General features: G+C 36.2%; 5 protein-coding genes across 5 annotated transcripts in view; all 5 read right to left on the minus strand.

Annotated features, from left to right (window-relative positions):
* Window positions 1–21: 21 nt before the first annotated feature.
* On the minus strand, window positions 22–4,242 carry LOC100638246 (SWI/SNF-related matrix-associated actin-dependent regulator of chromatin subfamily A-like protein 1). Its single transcript, XM_020006153.1, has 17 exons — window positions 3,842–4,242; window positions 3,738–3,788; window positions 3,508–3,685; window positions 2,849–2,999; window positions 2,568–2,726; window positions 2,395–2,460; window positions 2,173–2,313; window positions 1,847–1,926; window positions 1,729–1,780; window positions 1,593–1,682; window positions 1,336–1,403; window positions 1,174–1,273; window positions 987–1,110; window positions 853–911; window positions 689–789; window positions 447–540; window positions 22–385 (listed from the first exon to the last, which is right to left on the minus strand). Exons 1-17 carry the CDS (start codon window positions 4,170–4,172, stop codon window positions 98–100), a joined length of 2,133 nt encoding a protein of 710 aa, XP_019861712.1. The 5' UTR covers window positions 4,173–4,242; the 3' UTR covers window positions 22–97.
* Window positions 4,243–4,688: 446 nt separating this feature from the next.
* On the minus strand, window positions 4,689–6,577 carry LOC105316446 (neurotrypsin-like). The gene is made up of 7 exons (XM_011411338.2): window positions 6,510–6,577; window positions 6,270–6,462; window positions 5,623–5,753; window positions 5,370–5,580; window positions 5,191–5,324; window positions 5,094–5,144; window positions 4,689–5,029 (listed from the first exon to the last, which is right to left on the minus strand). Exons 1-7 carry the CDS (start codon window positions 6,565–6,567, stop codon window positions 4,866–4,868), a joined length of 942 nt encoding a protein of 313 aa, XP_011409640.1. The 5' UTR covers window positions 6,568–6,577; the 3' UTR covers window positions 4,689–4,865.
* A 275-nt stretch (window positions 6,578–6,852) lies between these two features.
* On the minus strand, window positions 6,853–8,623 carry LOC105316447 (proton-associated sugar transporter A-like). Its single transcript, XM_020006185.1, has 2 exons — window positions 7,230–8,623; window positions 6,853–7,120 (listed from the first exon to the last, which is right to left on the minus strand). The coding sequence occupies exons 1-2, from the start codon at window positions 8,604–8,606 to the stop codon at window positions 6,902–6,904; spliced, it is 1,596 nt and encodes a 531-aa protein (XP_019861744.1). The 5' UTR covers window positions 8,607–8,623; the 3' UTR covers window positions 6,853–6,901.
* A 32-nt stretch (window positions 8,624–8,655) lies between these two features.
* On the minus strand, window positions 8,656–10,353 carry LOC105316448 (UDP-glucuronosyltransferase 1-2-like). The gene is made up of 2 exons (XM_011411340.2): window positions 9,133–10,353; window positions 8,656–9,088 (listed from the first exon to the last, which is right to left on the minus strand). The coding sequence occupies exons 1-2, from the start codon at window positions 10,301–10,303 to the stop codon at window positions 8,706–8,708; spliced, it is 1,554 nt and encodes a 517-aa protein (XP_011409642.1). The 5' UTR covers window positions 10,304–10,353; the 3' UTR covers window positions 8,656–8,705.
* Window positions 10,349–11,087, minus strand: part of LOC105316449 (UDP-glucuronosyltransferase 1-2-like) — a 6,753-nt gene continuing 6,014 nt past the window's right edge. Inside the window, exon 2 of the mRNA XM_020006190.1 lies at window positions 10,349–10,786. Coding sequence (XP_019861749.1) covers window positions 10,395–10,786 — 392 coding nt within the window. The 3' untranslated portion in view covers window positions 10,349–10,394. The remainder of the gene's footprint in view (window positions 10,787–11,087) is intronic.

Below are 11,087 nucleotides of genomic sequence, written 5' to 3' on the forward strand. Positions count from 1 at the left end.
AACAAAACACAAAAATAACATCAAATGAAATAAAATGGAGAAATAGATACACATGCAGATAGAGGGATTCATTTTAATGTATAATGTGTCCGACTTTCTAATCAAAATCATCGTCAAAGAAAGCTGACAGGTCATTCTCGTTTAACGACTCAAACCATTTCTCTTCATTTTCCTCATCAGAATTATCATCGCCACCTACATCCTGAATCTCATCATCGCTGTCCTTATATTTAGTACTACCAGTGCTGCTGGATGAGGCGTGGCAAGGGGTGTGGTCATCAGCAGTGGGTGGAGTTGAACTGAAATACTTGTCTTCCATTGGCTCCGGTTTTAATTCGTCTTCAATAAACCAATCATCAAGTTTTAATTGTGGATCAGATGCAAACTAAATAAGAAAAGTTTTAATAATTATTAATAAAAAACAATAATTCATTAGCTGTTTTTACTTTTTGGACATGTGTTGCATTTTCTGAACTAGTGAAATCCTCTCCAGCCAGACCAGCCTCATTCAATACTTTAAGCTTTCTCCTCACCATAGGCCTGGACATACAAAATAAAGAGAAATAGTTTCAATAAAATAATAATAAAAATAAAGAGAAATAGTTTCAATAAAATAATAATAATAATAATAATAATAATAACAATAATAATAGAGTATTTCATTTTTAGTAACTTAATATTAAAATACCAAATATAGTCATCGGCAGTGTCCTGTGCCACCAGATAATAAATATTAACAGAGTTGTGCTGTCCAATTCGATACACCCTGTCCTCCGCCTGAACCAACACCTAATGAATTCACAGAGTTATTGTAAAAGAAGACTCGTTGTGTTAAGTAATGAAAAAACTCACCCCAGGGTTCCAGAACAGCTCAGCAAAAATAACACAAGAAGCAGCCGTCAGCGTTAAACCTATCAAACCATAAAATTAAAGCATGTCCCTTGGTTACCAGACCACACCCATAGCAACCAGACCACGCCCCTCACCAGTATTAGCTGCTGTTATAGACAAAACTGCTACCAGGCACTTGGTGTCGTGTTGAAACCTGTCGCAATACTGCTGACGAAGCTCTGAAGCTGTATTCCCATCAATACGGACAAAAGGATATTTCTAATAAACAAAATTAATAAATAAATAATAATAATAATAATAATAATAATAATAATAATATACTTTATCTCTGAGTGATTGACAGATACCATCCATCACTTGCTTGTGATGTGCAAAAACTAATAACTTTCTATCTCCTTGAAGCTGATCAATAATATAATCTCTAATAATAGAACATCAGTCAATAGTTGTAATTATATATTGAATTTAATCGCATTTTTTTACTTCACAGCTGGTAGCTTCATAAGCCCAGTCTTACTGAATAAAGGAAGCAAAGCAGCCTTACGAGTTTTCTAAAAAATGAAGAATAAAATAAAATAAATAGAAAGAGAATGTAAAGCATTGCCCCTAGTCATGAATAAAATAAAATAACTAGAAAAAAATGTTCCTAGTCATGAAGAGTAGTTATTTAACTTTAATAATATTACACACTTCATCATTAAAGGTTTTGCCCAATAAATAATAAGATAATATTAGCTTGCTTTATCTAATGTTGGGACTTTGCTTAATTCAGTTTGTAGTTCCTTCCATTCTTTGGCCCTCCCTTTAGTCATAGAGGGATCCAACAACACCTAATAAATATTATTAAAATTAATTAACTAATAGTTAATAACTCACAGTCTGTCTTTGCTTGGATGGTAACTGATCCAAGACGTCAATCTTGAGTCTCCTAAGAAATATTAATCAATTGATTGATTTATTAATTGATTGGTTAATTAATGTTATAATGAGCTACCTTATCATCAGTTTCTGTTCCATGAAAAGTTGCAACTCTGACATATTGGAGGAGCCACTAAAGTCCCAACCAAACTTATTCTATAAATAGAAGCAGAAAAATTACCATATAGCAGGAAATTTTGAAGAGATTAAATTTGGCAAATTTGGCATTTTGATAACCAATAAAAATCCACCACTTTGAGCCATCAAATGGCACATGCCACAAATTTGCCAATCGCCAAAATTTAGCCATTTAACAAATTTAACATCCTCCAAAATTTCTCGCTATACAGTATGACAAACCAACAAAGACTGAAAGAATAGTTATATTCTACCTGACAGTACCTGTGCACCAGAGCAGTATCTCTTCCCATAGTCAATTATTGATAGAGTGAACTGTTTGTCCAGTGATGCTATTTGAGTGTATAGTTCGATGGGCCTGGAGAGAGCTGGAGTCCCAGATAGTAACAATGCCCTCTTTGCTTTCTATAACAACAACAACAACAACAACAATAATAATAATAATAATAATAATAATACAATAATAAATGATAAATATGACAGCACCTTTATTAATGGCACAGTTGCTTTCGATCTTGCAGTTTTGTAATTTTTCAAAAAATGTGACTCGTCCTAATATAGAAGAAAAAATTAATGATGACTAATACATGCTATTTATAGTAACATGCTATTTATAGTAACATGCTATTTATAGTAACATGCTATTTTTAGTAACATACTGCAATGACAAAACCTGGCCCCATCTCTTTGAACTGCTTTGACATTTTAGATAAAAGGTCGTAGCTAATAATAGTAACGAGTCCCTTTGTAGGACACTTCATGGTCATGATAACATTTATATCTTTTTTCGATAACGAGGGAATCCACCTCTGAAATGCCTGAAATGCAAAAAAGAAAAATGAAGAGAGAGAGGGGGGGAAGAGAGAGACAAGAAAGAACGAGAGAGAAGAGAGTGGGGAGGGAGGGAGGAAGAGAGATAGAGAAAGAAAAGTACATGTACCTCTGCCCATGATATTTTCAGAGATGATGGACAGACAACCAGTAGTGGCCAGTCAGATCGATAGTATGATGCTACTGCTATTGCCTGTATAGTCTTACCCAATCCCATGTCATCTGCTAATAGACACCTTCCCTGTCTCTGGATGATGTACCTAAGGACATTATTTATTGATACAAATGTACAGTTAGTCTGGGTTTCCCACAGAGCAAGTTAAGTTAAATAGTATGCTTCATATGAGCTCGCAAGCATTATCATATGGAGCAACTTTAAAATTCATAAAAAATCCAAATTTGATCAGAATCAGCTCAAATTTTCTACACAACATAAGGACATATATATGCATCAGAAAAAAATATTAAAATGGAGATTTCTCTCTTTTTCAATTTAGGTAAAATTTGACCCAAGACCGTGTACTATAGTACAGGGACTTTTACCTAATTTTTGAGCAAAGTCAAAAATTTGTAAAAAAAATCCAAATTTGAATTGTCAATACAAAGAAAGAATAGCACATTTGCAATTTAATCCAAACTTTCTGTATTGCGTAAAGGCAAAGAATGATAGGAGATTTTAGGAACACTTTTATGGGACTAAAACAGGAAAATAGTCTAAAAATTGATTATTTTAAAAGAAAAGTGTGAAATTTTTTCAACACCACTTACTCTATTCCTTCTTTCTGAAAGTCCATTAAAGTTGAGTAAATATGGCTGCCGATTCTGTCCTTATAATTAATAGGTGTGGTTTTCTTAGCCCCACCCTTATTGCCATGGAAAGCATCAAGAACTGGTTTGGGAATCAAGTCAAACTGGACATGAGGGACTCTTTCTCTCATCTCCTTAACTAAAATTACCCAATATAATTAAATAGTGCATGTTTTTAACCCTTTACCCACTTAATTTCTGATAGTCTTGTAATGCAAAACTCCATACTTGTGTACTGGCATCTAAAAAAGGAACACAGTGATGAAAAATTGATTAAAAATCAGGCCACACTTACCATAAGATCGTGACTTAATCGTTTTAAACAAGTCAATGAGTGTGGGCTCATACGGAACTAACACTTTGAAATGTGATGCGTCTTTCAATATAAACGAAGCTGTTATCCTTTTCTTAAATAACACTTTGTCTTGTGGTCCCACTGGAGGCTTCTTAACGGGAGGTCTAGGAGGAGCAGAGGAGTAGAATGATGGTTTGATGGGGGGTTGTTTAAGGGGAGGAAGATCAGTAGAGGAGGCTTGAGGTAGCGGTCTCTTTCTGGCTAGTCTCTCCTGGGCCTTCCTCTTGTTTTCTCTTATCCTTTCAAGTTGTTCTTGACTCAGCCTAGACATAATAACGAACAGAATAATACCATTGATACTTTAATGTATCTATGATGATACACGTGTCTACACGCCGCCATTAAGTATTAATAATTAAAACATACATAGGCGTGGCCAGGCACACCCAGATGCAGATTAGAGTAAATGAATGGCTAGCTAGCTAGGCCATAGAGACTAGTAAATGAAATTTACTTTACTCTAATATCTATGACTATGGCTAGGCTCGCGGGGCCGGGCCAGGCTCAAGTATAGCTTCAGGTACAACTGGTAATTTAAACCAGTCATAAATTATACTCAATAGACCCTCGCAATAGACAGTAGCGTAATTATCTTCATTATCTTGAATTAATGGGGGCTCATTAGTTAGTCATAAAATTAGGGGTGTGGCCAATTAATAAAAACAAGCGTAACAGTATAAAAATATTCCTATGACTAACAAGCCAGTTAGATCTATTACACTAAAATAACTGTAAAGTAGAGTATAAACAGTTGAGCTATAAATAATGGATTCTAGTGATAATCTCACTCCTAATAATAACAAAACCCACCTTTTAGGTGTGGTTTTGGTTGAAATTGAAAAAACTACTTGGGGAAAGCCCTGGCTTGCCCCCCCGCCTATGGCCCAACAGTAGTAAAATGATATTTTTGCTATACTGCTGTTTTGTCCATTTAATGTACTCTTGTAAATACATCATTAGTTGTTCATTTATCATTTTTTGCTTTATTTTCTAAGAGTTCTTTTTGATCTTCCTTTTTGGATCTCTTTATTTTCCAAAGCATACAGCAGCAGCAGGCACATAAAGCAACAAATGTTACTGTAACTCCTAGCACTATTCCAGCAATAGCACCACCAGAAAGACCAGAATCTATATAAACAAAGCAATGTTGCATGTAACGTTTACAATATGCATCATCACCTGCTATGCTTACTTTTACAAGTGTTAATGTAGCCACCTTTATCAGATATTTGTGTATTATATTCTGTTGTAAAAACTCCTTCAATTAACGAATGAATTAAAAGACTTACCGCATGTTACATTAACTCCATATCTAGTGCATCTAAAAAAACTATCAGGACAACTGCCTCCACCACAATCAAAGAGGCATTTACTTGATGACTCACTTTTACAATCGACATTATGCAACCAGGTAGTGTCATCACTGTTAAACAAATGAAATTACGCAATAATGCTAACAATAGCATACTGTAAGATGCTATCAATATAGATTTGATGTCCGTTATATCCTAGCTGAGTACAAACAACATCTGCTGCTTCACTCTTGAAGAGTTGATCATCATTGCAAACAGCTTCCCAACTCTCTTTGCAATAAATCTCAACCACTCCCTGTCCAGAATAATATCCTCCTTGTAGGCGTACCATGCCATTGTAAGGATTATCCCATAATCTAGCTGTATCTGTGAAACATTCAAAAAAGCATTCATTAAAAATTGATTTACTGCAGTTAACTTCAACATTATCAGAAGGTCCACAAGAAGAGACAGAAGTTCCATGCTCACACTGTAGTATTACAAGCATATCTTTTTTGCATCTGACATTGGTAATAACTGCTTTAGTGTTTAAAGAATTACTATTGGGAGAATATAATTTAAGGTATTTATTATAGAAAGCTTTATTGGCTGAATAATTCCTCTGGACCATGCACTTCAATTTTAATTGTGGGATTTTTTAGAAAACAGAGTATTGGTGACAATTATTTTCATCCTATAACAGCTCAATTTATTCCTATAATGCCCAGATTTCAAAGCTATGAAGCCTTTTTTATCCTTAAAGCCTGGAATAAGGCTACCATACTCCATACACCATGAAACTTTGATTCACCAGAGATTTCACAAAATATCTTGGCAGGAATCAATGGAGCTTGAAAGATGTTTACAACAGCTTTTCGACATAGTCTCGTGAGCCAGCGGATCATTCCCCAGCCTACAGTCATTGGGGAATAGTCTGGCTCGCGAGACTATTTACAACACACAATAGTTGCATGTTGCAAAGCTTTGGTAAACATGTTTCAAGCTCTATGTATTAGTCTATTTATTTATTGAAATTATAAAAAAACCAGGCTTAATAAAAAACAGGCTTTACTCACTGACTAACACTTCCAGAGCTCCCACCATTGAATCCCAACTGATGACAGACGACATCACCAATGTGGTTGTAAGATGAGTCTGTGATACAGATAGTTCCCCAACGTGAATTGTAGTACACCTCAACAACACCTCTGGTATTAGTAGCATCCGTGTTACCATAATTATTTAGTCTCACAGCACCATTGCCTTGCCCTGCAAAAGCCAAGTACATGCATTTTGCTAATAATATAGGTACTTACCATTAACATTAGATAAAAGTGCAACAAATATCAGACAAATGACACTAGTCTTGTCCATTATTGACGTGCTGCCAAATAGGCGCAAAAGGCTGGGTGTGGCTACAGTATGGCATCATAGATAATATCAATGATGGAATTGGCATTTACCACATCATTGGATTTTAGTATTTAATTCACTAGAATTCTAAGTAGCTGGTTTCAATTTTCTTTGTCTTGCAACAGTTAGAAGCCCAATGATTTTAGAATGAGGCTTGCTTTGACTTTGAGCAATGAAATTCTCCATGAGTGCAGAAGTGAGTGTGACACTTGCTTCATAAATATGATTACTATTGACTGATTTTTTCCTGGCATTATATATACGTTGTAAAAATTAATAATAATCATAAATTATTTTAAGGAAAATACAAGAAGGCACTTAAAACTGCACCCAGTCCAGCAGAAACACATGCAGACATTACTATAGCACTTGATGATTGAAATAGGTTAATGAGTGGGCCAGTAGTGAATCCTGCTAATGCTTCCCCTAAAAATAATCCGGTATTCAATATGAAGCAAGCTCGGCCTCCTATATTTCCAGATGAATAAGACTTCCGAAACATGAGACCATTAGCCTTAAAAAATATACCAATTAAATAAATTAATAATTAATAATAATATAATAACTATTATAAATAGTTTAAAATAATGATAATAATTAATAGTTATTTATTAATTGCTCACTTCGTAAAGAGATATCAGTGTGAAAGGAATGGACAAATACAAGCCTTGACAAAGGAGAGCAATGCAAGCTCCAATGTAACTGAGTGCAAGCAGAGGGAAGAACGTTAACACAAAATACACAATGACAACTGCATATTGCACTGTTAGAAACATCACTCTCAGTCCAATAACTTTTGCAATACGGTCCATAAATAATGATGATAATGCTAGGAAACCTGCACCAGCTGCTAGTGCCCAAGAACCTTTTCTGACACCTTCAGCATAAAGCTGATAAGCTTCGGAGTCCTTTGGAGCACTTGGGACTCCGCCGAACACAGCTCCACCCACAAAAGAAGTGAAAAAGAAGAGAAATGTGTAGAGAGAGAGAAAACCGAAAAGCATCACCGCTAACAGGAGCCACATGTGCTTTGACATGTGCCACACAAACTTAAAAGATTCAAAAGTTGCTTTTAAAAAATCTTGAACAATGTTTTTAGGACTTTGCGTACAAGGGCAGGCCTTGATACACGAAGAACTGTCGGGGTTCTTTTCCTTGACACTACACAATGTAGCAATGAGGCAGATCAGGACCATAACTGCAGCAATGCCAAATATAAACTGAGCCTGAACGATAACAGTACTAGTGTCTTTAGCATTGTCTTTATTGAATAATGAGTTCCAATCAATCCCACTCAATATATACCCAGTACATGTGCCGATACCAATTATGATGATGTATATAAAATTACCAGTTTGGACCTGTGACGTGGGACCCAGGGTATCTAAGAGGTATGCTCGTGACGGCAATTGGAGTTGACCCATTCCAAAATCAAAAAAAGCAACGCCAGTCACTGCTCCTAGTGTACCTATGGCAGTGTAAGATGAGAAGAGAGATGGGAAGAGAGGAGCAATGACCAATCCCAGACAAGCCAAGAGAGAGAGGAACAGAATAAACGGTCTTCGTTTACCCCACGAGCACTTACACCCGTCGGACAAACTACCGAGATAAGCTTGAAATAATGTGCCTATGAGAGGGCTCAGTGCTAGCATTATGGTCGCATAGCGTATATCCAACCCTGTAGCTACTATCAGTGGTACTGCATATGTATCCTCAATAGCAAATACCAAATCGATAGCACCTCCTGATGCACTGAGTAGTATTATACGCCATAAAGGAACCTTGCCCCCAGGAGGAGGAGGAGGGGACTCAAGTGTAGAGTCTTCATTTTCATTATCAGATTCAGGTAGAGGGTTAGGTGGAGAGGATTGTACTGTCAATGGAAGCAATGGAGCATCAACGTTTTCTTCTTCATCTGTCTTCTCTTCTTTATCTTCTTTGACGGGTAGATTCTGAGAAGAGAGAGACACAAGTTCAATTTCATCATCAGCTTCAGTCATTTTTTGCAATTAACCACACCTATGAATAAAACCAAGCTCCGCCCACCTATTAATTTGTATGATTGATGGCAAAAATAATTCAAAATAAAACAATTGCAGTTACTCCTTCTTTTCCTTTGCATTCCTACAGCAGCAGCACTGACACATACACTTGATTAATTTGAAACACAAGTATAGCATCAATGCTCCAATAGCTAACAGCAATGCTTGTACATCAACATTATGATATTGAATCCAACTCCAGTGATACTTCACATAAGCAGGTACAAGATGATCATACCCTACTGCAGCATAGAACTCTATTAGCTCAACAGCTCTCTTTACTCCTCCAGCATTCTTCATTATGATACTCATCTTTTTAGCATTGCTTCTGTAAGGACCTGACTCAATCTTTAGGATCCTCTCTTTTAAATTATTTGCAGTAAGTTCATCTTGCTTCAGTTGGACTCCTAGTTTCCAATATTGTACTCTAACAGCATTACCTAAAAGCAAAATTGAGATACATATGTTTATTCACAAAATTTACCTAATTGATCTCCCCCCAGAGGAACGACAACCATTGGTATCCCAAAATAGAGTGCTTGGTGTACTCCTCCTGCTCCTCCATGAAGAATAGCTAATGATATTGATGAATGATTCAATGCACTAATCTGTGGTATCCAGCTCTTAACAAGGTAACGATCACTGCTTGGTTTGTTTTCAACAACTTTTCGAATAGTTTCACTAGTAGCCGACCACAAAACTGAATAGTTAGTAGGTATGCCATTGTAAAGTGCTTCCGCTAATTCTTGAGATCCAGCAAAAATGCTACCCATTGAAATGTACACGACACTGTTTTCTTTTTTACTGCTCAGCCACAAATCAATATCGGATGGTAGAGGATCAAGTGTATTTGGAATGAAAGGACCAACATAATCAACTAATGGAAGATTTGTCTTTGGATACTCAAACCCCATGACTGTTGCTAAAATGAAAGGAACCCCATGGCCTGGAGGTGAGTAATAGTTATATTTCCTCTCCCAGCATTCTGGATTATTTGAAGACAAATACCAAATAATAACTTGTTGTAGCGGTGAAAATAGAAGAGCGTTAGCAGCTGTTATTATAAGACGGTCTGTAATGGACGTGTCATGAGTTATGGAAGGAAACGCTATATGTGGAAAAGGCCATGATGGTAACAGTGAAGGGTCGTTTGGAATTCCAGGTGAAAAATATACAATTGGTAAATGTTCGTTTTTGGGACAAACTAAAGTTCCCATCAGGTATTCTTCGACGACTGCAACGTCTAATTGGGAGGTATCCAGCTCATTTGAAACGAAAGAATCTATAGAGGAAAGCACAGTCAAAAACATATTTAACAAATGAGACGCCAATTGTACAGCGTTTAAATCCTCATTGGCTTCATTTTTAAAGCCACTTTTAAAGCCATAATAACTCATATTGACTGGTGCAGGAATGTAGTGAAAACCATGTTCCTCACAGAGTTCCTTTGGCTTGTTATAATCTGGAAAGTGAGGCATGAGAAAGGTAACATTGTGACCTTGTTCTTTCAAAGCATCTCCCAAAATCATGAAATTCAAATAGTGACCAGGGGCAGGAAATGGCGAGAGAAGGATTGACAGTGATTCTTTTTCTTGTATTTTGCAACTACATACAACCAGCAGAAAAACAAGAGGGACGAAGATTTTGAGGGGCATAATTGCAATTGTGGCTCTAGGTATGGCTGCAACAGCCCAGCCCACTTTTACTGATGTAAATGAATTTAATAATAGCAGCAAAAATTAGAGTTCAATCTTGCTTTAAATTCTTTTTCTTGGCATTCCTACAGCAGCAACACTGACACATACACTTGATTAATTTGAAACACAAGTATAGCATCAATGCTCCAATAGCTAACAGCAATGCTTGTACATCAACATTATGATATTGAATCCAACTCCAGTGATACTTCACATAAGCAGGTACAAGATGATCATAACCTACTGCAGCATAGAACTCTATTAGCTCAACTGCTCTCTTTACTCCTCCAGCATTCTTCATTATGATACTCATCTTTTTAGCATTGCTTCTGTAAGGACCTGACTCAATCTTTAAAATGCTTTCTTTTAAATCGCTTGCAGTAACTTCATTTCGATTCAAATGAACACCTAGTTTCCAATATTCTATTCTAACAGCATTACCTATAAACAAAAATGAAATACATGTGTTTACTCAAAACTTGCCTGGTTGATCTCCACCAAATGGAATGACAACCATTGGTATTCCAAAATAGAGTGCTTGGTGTACTCCTCCTGCTCCTCCATGAAGAATAGCTAATGATATTGATGAATGATTTAATGCCTTAATCTGTGGTATCCAGCTCTTAATGAGGAAACGATTATTATTTAGTTCATTTTCAATGCCTTTTAGAATAGTTTTATTAGTAGCCGACCACAAAACTGAATAGTTACTAGGTATGCCATTGTAAAGTGCTTTCGCAAA

The sequence above is a fragment of the Amphimedon queenslandica genome, unplaced genomic scaffold, assembly GCF_000090795.2.
Source record: "Amphimedon queenslandica unplaced genomic scaffold, v1.1 AMPQUscaffold_13510, whole genome shotgun sequence".
Lineage (NCBI taxonomy): Eukaryota > Metazoa > Porifera > Demospongiae > Haplosclerida > Niphatidae > Amphimedon > Amphimedon queenslandica.